At 37.3% G+C, this 18,071-nt stretch overlaps 1 protein-coding gene across 3 annotated transcripts in view; it reads left to right on the top strand.

Moving 5' to 3' along the window:
• The first annotated feature begins 8,909 nt into the window (after positions 1-8,909).
• Positions 8,910-18,071, top strand: part of POT1 (protection of telomeres 1) — a 91,763-nt gene continuing 82,601 nt past the window's right edge. Inside the window, exons 1-3 of one of the 3 annotated variants that reach the window (XM_046670479.1) lie at positions 8,910-9,100; positions 9,950-10,131; positions 15,517-15,589. In XM_046670479.1, coding sequence (XP_046526435.1) covers positions 10,009-10,131; positions 15,517-15,589 — 196 coding nt within the window. In that variant the 5' untranslated portion in view covers positions 8,910-9,100; positions 9,950-10,008. Of the gene's footprint in view, positions 9,101-9,946; positions 10,132-15,516; positions 15,590-18,071 lie in introns of all 3 variants that reach the window. The other 2 variants (XM_046670478.1, XM_046670480.1) reach the window with 2 other exon arrangements.

Below are 18,071 nucleotides of genomic sequence, written 5' to 3'. Positions count from 1 at the left end.
ATTGTAAAGATAGAAAGAAATCTTGCTCTCCTATACAGACAAGCAGATACAATCTATTACATACATGTACTCAAGATAAAAAATAACTAGTCCTCAAGAAAGAGAACTTGACAGCACCATTTGTCACACATAGTTCATTCTAAATTTACCTGGTAATTGACAAGACCATCTGTGTTAGTTAATTGGCTTTATCCAAAGGAAATATAAACTTCTCATGTCTTTATGACAGGAGGTAGTTTTGCAACTTGGAATGAGGCACCCACCCAAGTAAAACTCCAAGTCTCCCACAGAAACCGACACACGGGGATGCTATCTTCCTCAATGGGCAGATGGGGATGCTACCTTCCTCAATGGGTACATGGGGATGCTACCTTCCTCAAAGGACAGATGGGGATGCTACCTTCCTCAGTGGGCACATGGAGATGCTACCTTCCTCAAAGGACAGATGGGATGCTATCTTCCTCAGTGGGCGCATGGGGATGCTACCTTCCTTGATAGATGATTGCATTTCAAAGAGATTGCCCCCAGTTTCCTCTAGAGAAACACACTTAGGTCATAAGTGTGTTAGGGTTAGGGTTAGGGTTTAACCATTAAATCAAGAATTTATACTTGTCCTCCTATAAAGTCAGTAATGCTGTTTTGGTAATGCCCTATGATCTTTTATTTTTATTTCGTTTTGGTGGCTTGCATGCCATTGAAATATTTCTTTAGTTTTAAGTCCAGGAAATCTATGTGAAAATGTCGTAGCAGTAATAAATCTGAGAATTTAAATTACAATACAACGTCCAACTTCAATTCACTGAGTCAGGTGTCTTTTTTAATTTCAGGACTTTTTTCTTGATTTATATCCTTAAATTGACTTTCTGTTCTAATTATTCTATTCTCTACATGGCCCCCAGGTATGTATATATGGATCTATTTTGGCAAACTTCCTATTCTTTCTTTCTTTTGAATTATTTAAATTCTTTTTTCTTTCCAATTACGTTTAATTCAATACACTCAAATTTGTCCTTCATTTAGGTAGATTTGTTTTCAATGGTGTGGATGTTTCAATTTTTGCATCACTTATGTGGTTTTATTTTTGTTCTCACTTCTTTTGTTGTATTATTATTTCTCCTCTGAGTTCCTATATACCTGTCTTGAAATCTCCATGCATGAAGGTCTTTTAAAAGTTTTTTTTTCCATTTCCCAAGCTATTTGCTTCCATAAGAAAAGACTTCACCAAAGTTTTTATCTACTCCATGTTAAAATATTTTGTTGGCTGTATTTGTTTTTAGGTTTTCATTTTCTTGAATGACTTTTTTCCTTGCGTGTCCCTTTTACATTTCTGCTCACCTTTGAATGTGATTTCTTCCTGGCTCCAGTTATGTGCAGGACTTAATGTGGGAAGAGACCAGAAGATTACCTTAGGCTAACATGAAGAAGACTGTGGCAAATTGCTTTACTGGAAAAATGGAATATATGTAGAATTTTTCTCCGACCCCAACTCCCTTGCCTCTCCATGAAGACAAAGAAGGATCAGGAAGGCTTCTTCAGCCCACAAACTCGATCTTCCTATCTAACACAAGAGTTAATTTTCCATTAGATGGTACCAAGCACTTTGGAAACCTGCTGCTCTGACATATTTGCTCATGATCTAAAGTGGTTGGTGATATTTCTCAGCCTCTTTCAAAATGGTCCAATGTTCAATGCACTTGGGATCCTTTATTAAGATGTTCTAAAGTTTGGGATTATTGGTGCTAATATCATCTAAGATAAAATTTCTACTTCTACTTTTCATTTGCTTTGCTAGAAGTGGGCAGAGATTTTGTTTCTCCTCCAGCTTAAAGGTGACTATCTCCATCGTGTATTTTTTGGGTAAATCTTTTACTGTCTTTTCCATTCTATATATAATTATTCATTGAATCATAATTTCTATCACTTTAGAGCCAATTGGAGCAATTTATATTTCTCAGGAAAATTATCCATTTCAAAGCCTTTAAATTTTATTGGTGTAAATTTTTACAGAGAATTATTTTATACTGGTTTAATATTCTACATCTATCATAGGTCCCTTTATTATTTCTGATATTTTGGTAAAATCTAGACTCATTCTGAAGATGTTAATTATGTGCCTTTTAAAGTCTCCTGTTTGATCTCGAAAATCTTGAGACTAATTTTTTCTCAAACTGGGTTTGGTGACTTATGCTAATAAAGCATATTTTTCTCAAAATTTTGGTGATGGTCTTGCTAGCTCCTCATATTTTGTTTGATGATTTCTGTTTGCCTGGCTATGGATGTACGTTCTGACATCAGAACTGGCCTCAGGAGATTGTGAGAGCAAAATGCTGGTGAACTACGCCAGAAATTTCTGTCTGATTATGTCTGGCTTCAATGATGCAGGCATTCACCCTTGCTACTTTGCTCCAAGGGCAAATGCAGCTGATGCCCAGGGAAGGACAGAACTCTGTCCAGCTATTCCACATACACTCACCCAAATAATCCCTCCTCTGGGGACCTCCCCAACTGTTTGAATGTGTTGCTCTAGGCTTGAAGCATCTTTAGTACCATTTCGCATCTGCTGCTCAATCCTCTTCTGTATGTCTTTTGGGCTTTGGTTTACATGAGCTTTTTTTCTGTTTTCTGTATTTATTGAATTCCTAAAATTACGTACCTAATCGAGAGAAGATATTCCAGCTTTCCATCACTTTAGATTATTTTTTTTAAATGTATCCATTTAAAGGTGGTTTGGGTTGGAGAGGGTTCTTAGTTTTGTCAGCCATCTTCATCCAATGTCCTTGTCCAGCACTTCCTATGATTATTGATATTTGAAATCTGATTTTCCTCTGACCTGGGTTAAACATTTCTAAAAAGGTAATGTAGTATCTGTGTGGATTTATCTCTTCTAGAAATGTGGGGGTTTGTTTGTTTTAACGGTATTTTTTGTGAGGGATTTGTCACTTGCAGAACATATTTTCCATATATGTTCAACGGGTGAGGCAGTTTATAAAGGCCACAATGGTAGAAGAATGGCCTGATTTTACCTTATGCATTAAAACCCAGTAATCTGTGGTGCAAAGATTGGATGAATATCATTAGATATTTTATTATCTAATGGTCCTAATTGAAAGGGGCCCTTTTAAACTTGTGATTTAGGTTATTTGCGGGGTTTTAAATATTTAGTAGTGTCCATGTTTTTCATCTCTATGGTAGTCATCAGCACAGAATGCAAATATCAAGGTATGGGCATAGCGCAGATGAATCTATGCAAAAATGTGGATATTTGAACTCTCAGTTAAATGGCTGTCGTTTTTATGTTTGCTTTCCTTAAAAAATGGGGGATATATTAAAGATAACTTGGAAGGTCTTATATTAAAACTTGGAGCTATCTGAATGTAATCAAACTATGTAATTATAATTAGAACATGCTTAAACCATCAATCTATAAATATGACTCTAGCTCTAGTATGTATTTTATTATCTGACTCTGGGGAAAGCTGTAAAAGAGGATAACAATGGAAGTTAGGAAATTATTTTAGGAGGCTGTTGCTTTGAAATGGTGAGAGATAACCAGCTTGATGGAGGTGGGGAGAAGTGCCTGGATCCAGGATAGGATAGGTTCAAGAAGTTAAAATCAGAATTCCTAGAGCCTATTTTTTTAATTCTCCCATCTAGTATCAGATTTTGCTAAGTGAAGATTATTAGTGATGTTAGATGTCTTGTACCTATGAATTTCCTCATGTTCACCTGAAGGAAGGCTGCTTTTGACAGCCAGTAACAGAAAACTGAAAACTGAAAATGACTCAAACAATAAGGAAACTTGCTAGCTCATATAACTAGACATTCAGAGACATGCGAGGTTTCAGAGTTAGCTGATTTAAGGGTTTAACATTACATCATGTTCGCAAAATTAAAAAAAAAAATCTGACATTCTGCTCCGTCACAACGGACTCTCTTCCTCTTAAATCTGGTTCCTTTTTGGTCATGGACTGGCTGCCAGGAGTAATTGGTCTACATGTCTCCTCACTTGGTACCAGGAAGAGAGGAGATTGATTTGTCATGTTATCTCTACAGAGAGAGAAAAAAATTTCTCCCAGAAGTCCCCAGCAAATATCTCCTCATCTCTCCTTGTCGTGACTTGGGTCACATGCTCATTCCTGAATCTGTAACTGTGGCAGAGAAGTTAGGATATTTCTGATGGAGGAATAGATGGTATAATATAAAGAATATCAGGTAGAAATGCAAAGAAAAGAGGGATTTCTAATATAAGGAAAATTAGGGAGGAGATTGATCAAGATTAATGTTACTAGTATTTGGAAGTTTAATATGAATAGAATTAGATCACTTGGAGTACATAAAAAACTCTTGATGGAGGGGAGAGGAAGGCATAATCTTCAATGTCATCATATTTTATACCACGTTTGAATTTTGTTCTCCATGCCTTTTATAGCTGACTTTTAAAAATAGATAACATGCAAGAAATAAATGTTTTTCAAATGTTAAAACAAACAAACAAACAAACGAAAACCTCTTGATGGTCAGATATAAATGACAAGACAAAAAGAATAAATTTCCTTTTCACTATTTCCTTTCATTCTAACAGACTTACAAGACTCTGTTAAACAAACACGACTCTAGACTTTGGACCCGTTTATGCCATCTTAATATGAAAATAAGTAGGAATGGCAAAGTATTCGTTTTTCTCCATCTGTTCTATTCCTTTGGCTATGCCAAACTGACACTTCACTCTGGGTTGAATATACCCTAATTAAACTGAAGTTTTTTCAAATGTAATTATATGGTAATCATTTTTATTCTGCTCTAATCATAGGAAAGATATCTTGGACTAATTTTTTACCATTGAGAATTAGATAAAAGTAGGGTCAAGACAAATGACATTTTATTCTCTAATTAATACATTAGCTATAACCCTATCATTCTACCAACACATAATCTTTGATGGGCAAGTTATGGCTAGAAAAGATAAATTGTCACTTAGCCATAGAAAGTTTCATGGTTATTATACACAAGTGAAAAATGGACAAAATACTTTCAGTTTTCATCAAGGGGACTCTGTGATGCTGACTTTTCCACTTCCTAAAAAATGTATGAATGTAATGAATAAATGCAGATTCTATTTAAACTAATAGAAGAAAGAGCTGACAAAATTACAAAATGTCTTTCTGTGTTAAAAATGTATTTTGAAACTAAAGCAAATGGTTCTCAATTATTCCAAATAACCATGATGAATTTAAAAAACATGCAACCTCCTAATCAATTTTCCATTAAAACTATTCATTATAAAGCTTTTAAAAGCATGCCTATTTTTGATCACTCAAAAAAGAAGGGAAAGAAAGAAAATATCAGACTAATGAATTGTTACCTGCTACTATGCTCTCCAACTTTTAGAGCTGGATCATTGTCTTTTCAAAAGAAACAAATTATAAACACAATTTTTAGTCTAAGTTTATATAGAAAAATGATTCTATGTGTGTTATTGCAGGATTTTCCAGAACATAGACATAGCCTCATGTTACAAAATGTAGGGCATGTAGAAAAGAGAGATTCTAAACTCAAGACATAAACCCCTGCTTCTACAGTGTTAAGAAGTTGAAAGATCCTCTTTGACTAATCCATCCTTCATGTCTGTTCATTTCCAGCAGGTCTTTTCCTCTCATTTTTCTTCACCTCCTTTCTGTATGTGCTGCCTGAATTATACATGTAACAATCTGAATGTTAAACCAAGTTCCTTATTTCCTTACTGTGAGCTCAATACCTTTACTTTATTAAAGATTTTTTTTTTTTTGAATGGCTGAATGGAGGACAGCATAGGCATCAAAGAGTGGCATCTATTCTGGGAATCCTAACACCTTCTAGCTTTTTTGCTGATTCCTCCTCAATTTTCCCCTCTTCCCCTTCTCTACAGAAAAAACTGAAGAACCAACCATTTTCTTAGGCAGTGTGGTTCTTCCCACACATAGGCCCCTGGGGTCTTGGTTCTTTTATAAGCAGGCTTGTGAGAAAATATTTTTCTGAATTAACACTCATCTTAATGCTCGTGATACAGTTTTTTTAATCTCAACATATTATATCTTCAGTGTAAGTTAACCAAAGGTTGCCTCTGTTGAGAGAGTCTATCTCAATTCTGTGCCTTTCACATTCTATGAGTCACTCAGATGCCACACGGTGTGGTCCAAAACAGGAGAATGACCCATTTTTTTTCATGGTGAAAACTTGGCCCTTCTTGCTTAGTCCATACCTTGCTTCACACATTTGAATCCCCTGTTATGCTAACATGGCTTTTAGACAGTTATTTTCTGTTTCCATCCATTCACTTTTCCCTTAGAGTATGGTTGGTCCCTTAGCATTCCTCTCAGAGAGGGCTTTTTACTAAATTTGATTTGAAGGAAACCTAAATTTATGCATGTACATGTAAAAAAATTTACTACTAAAATACAAAGGTTTGGGGACATCCCTTCAATAGACACTGACGTTTTTCTCAATTTGTGGTACTCAATATTATGTTTTAAAAAATATCTTTACTGTCTTCCTAATACGCATTGAGTGATTACGCACATTACATTTAAATTTAAAGATAAACTTGTTATAAGTTTCTTTGATTTTATCTTGTTTCAACTATATAACAATATTAAAATTTGATGCTTTATTGAAATAGGATTTTATGAATTGATCAGATGTTCAATAGAATTGGACAGAAGTGCTATCAGATCACAAGGAAATGAGCTCCAACCAATGTGCCCTAGCTATTACTGTTAGGAAATCTCAGGACGAAGCGGAAGATATTGTCAAGCTGTAGGCATGCAAGATGATAACAATAGCTTGTGGGGAAAATAGGTGGCAATAGGAATGGGTTAATGACTCTGCAGTGAATGCAAAGGAAATAAATTTGAAGTGTTGGGTGATTAGGAAATTCAATTTGAAATTTCAACATTAAAAAAGCAAATAGTTTAAAGAGGAACTTGAAAATGCTAATGAGAGGGAAAAAGTATCAGAAATTTGAGGGTTAATTCCTTTCACCTTTGATCAATTACTTATAACAACAGCACTGAATCTTTATGCTTTTCTTAATAAAAATGCCAATTCCACTTCTAGTACTCATTTATTAGTGAGAATCCCATTTTAACTTTTCTTAAAATGGAGCATTTTTACATTGTAGATTTTATATCAAGACTTTCTTCATTTCACCTTTAAAAATTATAATTTGTAATAGTTTTTACATAAATTGTTAGTCTTCGAGTAGCTTTTTATGCTGCGTCAATAGACAGAAAAACAGTAATGGCTTGTTTTGTCATATATGACTTCAGTGCCTTATCAAGTTAATTCAATTACTTTTGTCCTTCTCTTATCTTAAATTGTACTGTATATTCATGTTAACTTTTCTTCATTTGTAGGGCACACTAATTCCTAATGCAAGAGAAACCAGTATAGGCTCTGGAGCCATATGCATCCCCAGCTCTGCCAACAACTGGAAGATCGTGAAGAAGAAACAAGATTAGAAGTGACTTGGATGTGTATGAAGTATTTGGGTCCTAGAGAAATTGAGAATAATCACAACCAAAAAAAGCAGTTATAGACACTTCCGTTAGATATTTTTACCACAGTAGAATATGGACATGATAGACTAAATAGAGGAAGAGAAAAAACTTTAAAAGATTCAGTTGATAGAGGATAAGAAGAAAACTAAGAAGACGTAGTAGCATAATGAAAATGCTTTTAAAAAAATAAGTAGGAAAGACTACAAAGTGTCCTTTTGGCATAGCAACAAAGAGGTCTTCAGTGATCTTGGCAAAGGCAGTTTCGGTGTAACGGGATGAGAGTCGGGGGCAGATGGAGCCGGGAAGTCAGAGGTGGGGAAAGAGAAACATTTGTTCCTTCAACAATTATTTAGCCCCCGTAATGTGCCAGACACTGCACAGGCTCTATGCACGTAACAGTAAACAATTCTCCCTGCTCTTCATAAGCTTAGGCTGCAGAAGAATGTGTTTAAATGCCGATGGCAAGGAACAAGGAGGAAAAGTTTAAAATATGTTGAGAAAAGATTTATAATTGATGATGGAGGTGAAATGAAACTGGCCAGGATTCAGAGCCAAGGTGGAGGACTTCACTTAGGAAGGAACAGTATTTCTGAGCTGGGTGAGGCCAGGGTAGGAACGAGGAGAGGATCAAAGCTTTACTAACCATAGTTTTCCTGAAATGGACAGCTCCTGAGCTCAGACTCTTGCCCCGCTGCTCTATGCACAGGTACATACAGGGTTGGGAGGGAAAAGGAAAGATGGTGTAACACTGAATGCTTCCTGCTGAAAAAAAATAGTTACTTTAAAAACAGTTAGCTACTTCCTCCTGCAAATATGTATCTACAGCAGATATTTTAGTCCAAATTAGCCTTGGAAATATTTATATAATTCTTTAATTACACTGGTTTTTGCACTGAAGTAGTTTCACTTAAATCAAACGAGCGGAGGCATAACTCAGAAATTTGCATAAGATTCACATTTAATAATACATCTTATTACTTATACCGCAGAATCATAGCCCTACAAGTCAACGAAGAGGTCAATCAAACCTCCCTGAAAATAGCATTACTCACTAGTGGAATTTTTTTCTTTGTAAAAAATCGCACTGGGGCTCTTTCTTCTGCAGGGAAAGAACTAGAGGTTAAAAAAAGGGGTCTGGCCCACAAGAGCTTCCAATTCACCTAACGGAATCTCAAATCCCGCCCCGGTTCTGGAAACGCTTTTTATTGGTTAGAGGATTTAGGAGCCGCGCAGCGTACCGCCCCCGCTACCACTGCGGAGCCTTGGGCCTCGACGGCGAGAAATTGACAGGGGGCGGGGCTAAGGGGAGCGACGAAAGTTCCGGGTGGCTGCTGTACCGCCGCCCCACACTCCCTTTGGCGCCGCACCCTCTACGTAGTCCATGAAACTTCCAAGGGCACGGAGGCCTGGGCACCGTCACCCAGTTTATCCTCCGCGGGCGCGGGAGTGAGCCGCAGTATATCCCTGCTGACCGCGTACGCATGCGTGAGGCTGAGCGGCCAGCGTGCGTGTGACGTCACGTGCGCGCCGGTCGGGTTTCTTCCTAGTTTCTCTGTAGAGCGCGGGTGAGTAAATTTCCAAAAAAGTTTGGAGTTGGTTGCGTAGGTACAAGGTGGGTAGGAACCTGAACTGGTATTATAAAGAGGCTGATTTTGTTTAGATCAAAATTCAGTATTAGTGATTGCAGAGAAACCCTTCATACTTGTCTTTATCGTGAGCCTGCTGTGTTGAGCATCTTGCTTGGCATTTTGTAAGCAGCTGACTTGAGTTAATCCAAGTCCCCGCCCTCACGGAGCTCAGCTGGCTTGGGGAAGGTTGGTGCGCACACATTAAAATTAAATATTGAACGCTAGTGCGTTTAGTCAAGAGGTTTGAGAAATCAGATTGAACCTACAACGCCCAAGTTGTCATGGGTCCAGTAGTCGTTTCTTTCGATTGTGAAGGGGCTGGAGGGAGGAGTAATATATTTTATATATTTTAGAGTAATTTTATATTTTATATTTTAGAGTAATGAGCTTTTGGTGCGTAATTCGTGTACATGATATTCCAACTGCCAAAGGGATTCGAAACCAAAACCAAATTTTTCAACTTCCCCTCCTTCCTCAATAGCTTGTACATTTTGAATTACAGTGGTAAAGGCATTTGTTAGTGCAGTGTTCATAGATCCGAAAATTGGATTTTAGAGGTACTTCTTTAAATAGAAAACTAAATAGAAAAGGGTTGTTTCAGTTCTTTAGGAAAATGCGTGTCTTGATCCTTGTAATAAAATTATAGAATAATCCACCCTCCTCCTATCACCCCCCAACAGTGATAACTAACTTAAAGGAAAGGAAAAGCAAAACTAAGTCGAAGAAGCTTAAAGCAAATTGTTGATTACATTTTATATAAAGCACTGCTGTTTGTGTTTTCAGCAGCAAGCTATCAGCTTCCGTAATTGACTTTGCTTTGGAAAGCACTGTGAAGCAGATCTGGTATGCCACTTGAATTAATAAAAGAAGTCAATGGGGTGCCTGAAATTGAGCCGCTAAGTAAATTACACAAAGTAGATTTCAGATCCCTACAGCCAGGTGGTGATTATAGCAAGAAATACATCCAGGTAAGAACTGTCATGACTCAAAATAGTGATCTTTGTTTTTTAGCAGTTGCGCTGTCGTGTGTCATGTGCCTAGGTGTGGTTTTTCTTTGAATTTCTTCTGCTTGTGGGTAGCTGAGCTTCTTGGATCCGTTAGTCAAGGTTTTTCATCGAATTGGGGAAATTATTGGCTAATGTTTCTTTGAATTTTTTTTTCTACCACATTATTACTCTTTTCTCCTTTTGGATGTTGTTACATGTATGTTTGTATGTTAGGCTGTTTAATATTGTCCCACAGATCTCTAAGATAGTGTTTCTTATTCTTCAGTATTGTGTTTTGGCTGAGCGGGATTTTCAGACGAGTAATTTCTACTTATTTACCTTAAAGTTCATGGAACTTTGTTTCTTCCATATCCAATATTCTATTATGCATTTTTAGTGAATTTTTCATTTTAGTTATTGTACATTTAAGTTAGGAACTAAAGAGAGAGTTAGAACTAAGCAGGAAGGAGGTGAAAGGCTTATTAGTGAAGTAAGTCTGATAGTAAAAAACAGAGAAATAATGCTATATTTCACTTTTGCCCTTCTAATCAATATTCTCCATATAGACGTTTGTTTATCTTTTATGCCTTTTGTTTTCCATTTTCCTCATATTTTCTTTCATATGAAATAAAGATTTATGTATTACAATTTGTCTCCTCTATTACATTTAAATTCTTATCAGATGCTTATTAGTATTCACAAACTCATTTTGCGTTTGGTAGATTAGCATGGTGTTTCCTGCATACGTGTAATTATTAATAAGTTGCTGTGATTTGATTCCTTTTTGTTTCTGACAAATCATTAGTTCTAATTATTACTGAAATGTATCTAGTTTTATCATTCTTTTCTTATTTTATGTTTTACATAGAGGTATTTAAATGATATGGAAGTTTGCTCATTTGTTATTTTTGTCCTGATTAAAGTCTCCTACATATGCATATTGTTTCTTTATTTTTATTACTACTTATATTAGTGAAATATTTTTTTCAATCCAGCAGTTTTATTAGTATTATTATAATAAACCATTTTGAATATAAGTAAACATGTTAGTATACAGTAGCATTAAAACTAGGAAATACCTTTACTTATTTCTCATGGTTGTCACATTGTTATGCACAATGCTTACTTAAAAAAATAAGAGTGAAGTATATGATTTCTCTTCTTTCATCTGTCTGAGTGAATCTCTTATTTTTCAAGTCTCAGTTTAAATACTTAGATGCATTTTTCTAGCCTGCAGATATTTCTTATTTATGTTTCTTGAGTTTTATTAAATACATTTTACTGCTGAATTCTTTGTTTTTAGTCTACAGTTCTGTGAGTTTTGACAGATGTATAAAAACATATAACACAAGCATAATCAAACTCTAGACGAGTCCATCCCCTCCTAAAATTTTCTGGTCAGCTGCTACCCCGATTCCAATCCCAGCCAACCGCTTTTTACCAGTTTTCTGACGGTATATTTTTGCCTTTCAAGAATGCTGTGTAGATTGAATCACACAGTATGTAGCCTTTTGGGTCTGGCTTCTTTTGCCAGCGTGGTACCTTTGAGAGGCTTCCAGGTTGTTGTATTTATCAATATTATTCCTTTTTATTGGTAAGTGGAATCCTATCACAGTCTGTTTATCCATTCTCATCGCCTAGTTTGGATTCTTTCCAGTGTTTTGTAATTAGGAATAAAGCAACTATAGACATTTGTGTACAGGTTTTTATGTAAGTAAAGGTTTTTATTTCATCTGGGTAAATGTCAAGCGATCGTGTAGTTCCTAAGCAACAGTGCATAATTCGGTTTCTAGATTGGCCTGCTACAGTTCAGTAGATTTGGCTGGTAAGGAGGCAAGGAGCCTGAAGTGGATTTAGACAGCAGGCAACATGAACTTCATTTTTGCATTGGTTCCCCTTGCCTCCCCAGGTCTTAGGGGCGCATTGCCCAGGTTTGTACTGTGCACACAGGTGGGTGTATCCCTTCTGAGGGACACTCCGCTTAGAAAGTCTTATAAGGGGGTGGTAACATTTTAATATCTATATTAATTCATTTTTATCCTGAAAGCAGACATGAGACTTCTGGAGAAGAGGCCAGCTGTTAATAGTACTCTCGGCTGTAACTTCATCAGTTCAGCATTCTCCATCCTCCTCATTCAAGGCAATAAAATGAGGGCCAAAGGTCTTCCTGTGCTTGTAAAAGGGATTTCTTGCCTTGTAGGAGAGGAAGCTCGAAATTATGAATCTGGGAGTTTATGTAGGTCAGCTATTCAACTTCACTCTCTCCTCTTGAGAGAGAAAGAGAAATCTCATCTCCCTAATAAAAATCCGTCATTTGGAATTTAAAGGCGTGTCCCTGGATTTCGTCCATCCCTTATTGAAATGTACACATGTAACTCCGGGGACATAAATCCCCTTGGAAGTTTCTCACTATCCAGTCATCCTTTAACTTCCAAAGCTGCTTCTTTAACTCAGGTTCCATTTTTCTTTGCTCAATTTAGCTAAAGACTGGAACAAATTTCATACCACCTTTCTAATGGAATAGCTCCTCTTGCAGGTAAAACTGCCTGCGTAATATGTAACTGAGGGCTCCATGAGCAACTGAGGGTATTTTCTTAAACACTTGAATGTTTCTTATAACTAACCATAGGGGCAAATCACATTGTCTTTTTGGTTAATTTCTGCTTTTTACTCAGGAAGCACAGTCTCAAGGGCATACGTGCTACCCTTGGAAACAAAGTGTTTACAGTTGTGGGGGGCTCTCCCAAGAAGAACATAGCTCAGTCAGGCAGCACAGGTTGACAGGGTCACCTGTGTGGTCTGCCATCTGGTAAGCCGTAAGGCCCCCAGTTCAGTCCCAATAATTCAGTTTAATCCTTCTTTTCAGAGAGACTGCTTGAGGGCAGTTAATCAAATCTATCCTGCTTGTCCAGTTCGTTTTCCCTACAAGTTGTGGACACCATTTGGAAGTATCTTACATGGACAGTATAGGAGCTGGGCCATTCCCTGCTGGCTTATGGTTAGAGCCATCAGCGGCGGGTGCAGTTAGTTTTACTTTCAAAGCTCTCTACAATTGGTGAGAGCAGCCTAGTGCTTTTCTGTTTTCCCTTCTAGCTGCAGTGGGGTTTCACCCTTTGGGGTGAGGGAAAGGCTTCTGGAATAGTTATGAAAGACAAAGATTATTAATGCCTTCCTTCCCCTCTACCTCCTGATGTCAAAGGAGTTTAATTTCCCAGATTCTAGGCCCTTCTCAGGTGCTAAAGATCTTTCCCTGGGTGCTTCTATTGTTATGAAATGGTTGTGTCCAGTTCAGTAGCTATAATTTCACATTTCTTCAGTCATCCCAAACTCTCACCCAGATCTTTCAGTTGGATCAGGTGCAAGAGTAACAGAAGTACCTGCCTTGAATTTAATTTGATTAATCTAATTTAATCTGATTTTGGTTCTCACTTGCTTTGTGTTTTGGTAGTGTGTTCTTTCTTGCTTTTTTGTATGCCCATAATTTGTTGTTGTAAGCTCTACGTCTTTTGAAGGGCAGTGAAAACTTAAGTCAATAGTTTTTATTTCTGGAAATGTGCTGGCCTTTCTGCTGGGCCTTTACTGTGGGGTGTTGAGTTAGTCTAGCCCGGAGTTCAGCTCAGTTGGGCATTTGTTGTTGCTCTGGTTACTTCAGCGCCCTCCAGGCTTTGAATTCCTTTTGAGTTAGTTTGTATTTAGGACAGGGGTCTGGTTGGCCAGAGAGTTTTGTCACCGTCTTCCCACCTTTAAGCTTTAGGTCTTTCCTTTGTGCTTTGCCTCAGATGAGGTCCTTGTGCTCTGTCCTAGTAGTAAACCCTGTTACTTTTTACTAGACACTCGTCAGCCTTGTGATGAGTGGATGTCTTCTGTTCCGATTAAGTCTCAGTCTTGCCAGGCAGCGTGTTCCTGGGTCTTTGGGTGAGGTCTTAGTGATCCTCGAGCTGTAGGTCTGACCTTCGCTCCTGTATACATATTCCTGCCCATCTGAGAAGGGGTAGAGGTGTTTTTTTTCTGTTTTCCCTTCTAGCTGCAGTGGGTTTTCACCAAAGCCCTAAGATTCATAGGTTTGTTGCCCTTCTCCCAGCAGTTTAAGGACTTTGTTCTGAAAGAGGGGTGGGGAAGATCCAGGCAGGGTTTCTTGCAGTGACTGCCACCACCCTTACCCGGCTTTCTGGCCTGAACCTGGTCAGGTGTGTGGAGAAGAGCTTGTAAGTGGGTGTGAATTCTCCTGTGTTTGCAGCTCCCAAAGGCTCCATGTCTTTTCGCTAGCTTGTACTTGGCCGCTAGCAACTCATTGAAAATGTAAGATGAATTTTTCTTACAGATGTCAGGCAGCATTTGCCATTTACCTCAGGTAAGCAAGTGCTAACCTGCCCATCTCATTGGAGGGCTTCTGTTTCCTTAGATTTCTGGTTAGGTGGCTGTCTTTAAGCCTCAACTCTGGTGAGTCAGGAAAAAGTTTAGTTTGAAATTTGCACTTTGCCCATCTTTTTGTTGTTGTTCTTTTCGACTTGCTACCTCCTGAGTGGAACTATTTACCTTTACTTTTGTCTGAATCATTCTGCACTGCTGATAGCCATACTTTAATTTTTTTTCCCATTCCTATGTTGTAAGTAAAATTGATGTATGAAGATAGCTGTTATTTTTTTGTTGGCTATATCAAACTCTGTAATATTAGTATAGGAGTTATATATTATAGGATCTATTTTTAAACTTTATTAAATAAATTATATTTTGGTGTGGAAGTTTTCAAAGACCCCTATATTTGTTCATAGAATCATTCAATTTTAGAGCCAGAAGAAATTATAGAAACCATCCAGATTAAATATTTCATTTTATCTGAGACACTGATTAAATAACTTTTTAAGCTGAGGGAGCTGTTTAGTTACAGAAGTAGAACAAAGACTAAACTATACTTGTGCCTCAGTCCATTGATTTGTACACGCTGTCCTTATTTCTGGGATTATCATTTTATACTTTTTAATTTTTCTTTAATACATTTTAATTTCTAGGAGCAAGCTCTTCGTTTTTGTCGTTAGCAAAGAACAATATTAGGTTAAAGTGAAGCTCAAGTTGGGCTAGTTCATCTTTATCTATAAAATGAGGAATTGATAATATTTAAGTGATAAGATTGTTTAAGAAACTAAAGGATGAACCTAAAATATTTTTAGGTCCTCTGATTTTTTCCTAGAAAAATCACTTTCATGTCTTAAAAATAATGACTTGAACATAGTCATTGTGTTCACACTTCATTTCTTGAAAGACAAAAGTCTAATCCTTTTAAAAAAATTATTCCAATTTTTACTTATATCTTGGTGTTACAATAAACTCTTTTGGCTTTTCGCTGTAACTATTTTTCTCTCATTTCAGGGAAAGCTTTCGTATATCTCTTCTTTAACTAATGGTGGAAACAGAACACTTGTTTTGAAGATTAGCCTACAAGGTATATAATATAATAAGATCATGCCTGCTTAACTTTTTGCCCATAATCTACAAATGGGTAATTATATATATATATTATGTATACTTAATATATGTATATATACTTGTGTGTATACATACACATACATATATATTATGTGTGTATGTGTATTATGTATTGTGTATTTGTGTGTGTGTATATGTATGTATATATATATATACATATATATATATATATATGTATGTATATATACAAGCACAGAAATGATTTCTAGTGGGTAATACATGCACAGTAATATAAAAATCCATAGAATGAAGAGGTAATCTTTTCCCCACTAAATTTTCTTTTCAGTAACTATTCTGTGTTCCCCTCCCCCATTGCTTCTGTATTATTACTTCAGATTCCTTTAAACTCGTATCTGGACTATTACAGTAGCTAGCCAATCTTCCTACTTCTAGTTTCATTATCATGACCCAAACAGCTTAGCAAACTTCACTTTCTCAAAATGCTGCTTTCAGCATGTTACTCCTTATCTACATGTAGTTACATGAGATAATTCCTTCTCCCTAGAAACCCTCAAATAATCCTGGTAAGCTAAGAAGAGCTACTGTGGAATATTTGGGGAACAAAGTGGATCTCATCTGGAGCCTGAAATTAGTTTGAAGAATGGTCTATAGCAGAGAATGGGAAACAACCTGTGAAATACAACATTCTACAAGTATTGAAAACCAACAATATGTTAGATACTATCCTGGATATAGGGGATACAGCAGTGATGAAAACAAAGTCTTTGCCTACACAGAGTTTACATTTTAGAGGAAGAAATAAATTCAATAAATAACTACATAAGGTAATATTAAGTAAAAATGTGGTCTGAAGGGAAATAAAGCAAGATTAGGTGAGAGGCCTGATGTATTATCCTTTTTATATATTGTTAGGTTTGAGTTACTAATATTTTGTTAAGGATTTTTGCATGTAAATTTTTGAAGGATATTGGTCTGAGTCTTTCTTTTCTTGTAATGATTTTGACTGGTTTTGGTATCAGGGTAATGCTGTCCTCAGGAGAGGAGTTGTTAAGTGGTTACTTCTCTTCTGTTTTCTGGAAGAATTTATCTAGAATTGTTATTATCTCTTTCTTAAATGTTTGTAAAATTCACCAGCGAAGCCAACTATGCCTGGAATTGTCTTTAGGGGAAAGCTTTTAATTCTTAAGTTCAGTGTCTTTAATTGATATAGGGCTATTCAGGTTATCTGTTTTTTCTTGAGTAAGCTTTGGTAGTTTGTGTTTCTGAAGGAGTTTAACCATTTCATCCTAGTTGTCAAATATATTGGCATAAAGTTATTTGTAATATATTTTTGAGATGCTTTTAATATTGGTAGGGTCGGTACTGATGTCCTATTTCATTGATAGATACTTTATGACTACTCTCTTTTGCTGTTTTTTTCCTGATCGTTCTGGCTAGAGATTTACTTTGTTGATGTTTTCATTGATTTTCTCTATTTTTCAGTTTTCTGTAACGTTTTCTTCTTTGTTAATCTGTTGTTAACTCCAATCAGCATATTAACTTCTAATATATTTTTTAATAACTATTCTAAAATCCTCTCTGGTAATCTTATTATCTCTTATCATTTCCGGAGAGTGACATCAGCATCATGATGTAATGAGTTTTTCCCTTTGTTTCTCCCAAGTCACAACCAGTGGGACATGCATTGACCAACAAATGACTCTCTGTACAGCACCAGATCTCCTGAGAGATCTGTGCATCGATACATCTGAAGATCGGTGGACTAGAGGCAGTGGAACTAGGAGAGTAGGCCCCACCCCCACCCTCAGTGTCAGCGATCCAAAATGTGAATGCTTCTGGTCTCAAGGAGCTCACTACCAGCACACTGTTATGTGCCTGTGGCCAGAGGCTGCAGGAGCAGACATGGCACTTGTGGCTTAGCCTCTGCCCCCTGCTCAGCATTGATAGGTGACACCCACGACCTGAGGCTCCAGGAAACAGCAATGCTGGTGAACCAGCCCCCCCTCTCTCTCTCGAGGCAGTGATGACTCTCTCCCTGGTCTTTCCAGCAGTAAGGGCTGCATCCAAAACATGAATAACACTGACAGGGGTGGTGGTGCCCTGACTTGAGGTTTTAAAAAATACACTGGTGTGCACTGTGACCAGAGGCTGCAGGAGCAGCAGCAGCACTTGCAGCTTAGCCCCTGTTCCTTCGTTAACAGTGGCATGTGGCATCTGTGACCAGAGGCTTCAGGAGCCACAGCAGAACCTGGGACCCAGCCCTCAGTGGTGGCATCCCCAGCACTGGCTCTACTAGCAGCAAAGCCTGTATACAAGACCGTTGGAGCCTGGCAGTGACAGAAACACCCATGAACTGAGCACCCCTGGCAGCAGTGTTGCCAGCACTCCCAGATAACCTGGGAACAGCAGTACACGAGTTGCATGGTGCAGCAGCACCTGAGCCCAGGGAAAGCCAGTTGGGGAACATGAAACCCAAA

The sequence above is a fragment of the Equus quagga genome, chromosome 8 (assembly GCF_021613505.1).
Source record: "Equus quagga isolate Etosha38 chromosome 8, UCLA_HA_Equagga_1.0, whole genome shotgun sequence".
NCBI lineage: Eukaryota > Metazoa > Chordata > Mammalia > Perissodactyla > Equidae > Equus > Equus quagga.
Note: the sequence above shows the minus strand (reverse complement) of the source record. Positions and strands in the feature narration are given on the sequence as shown.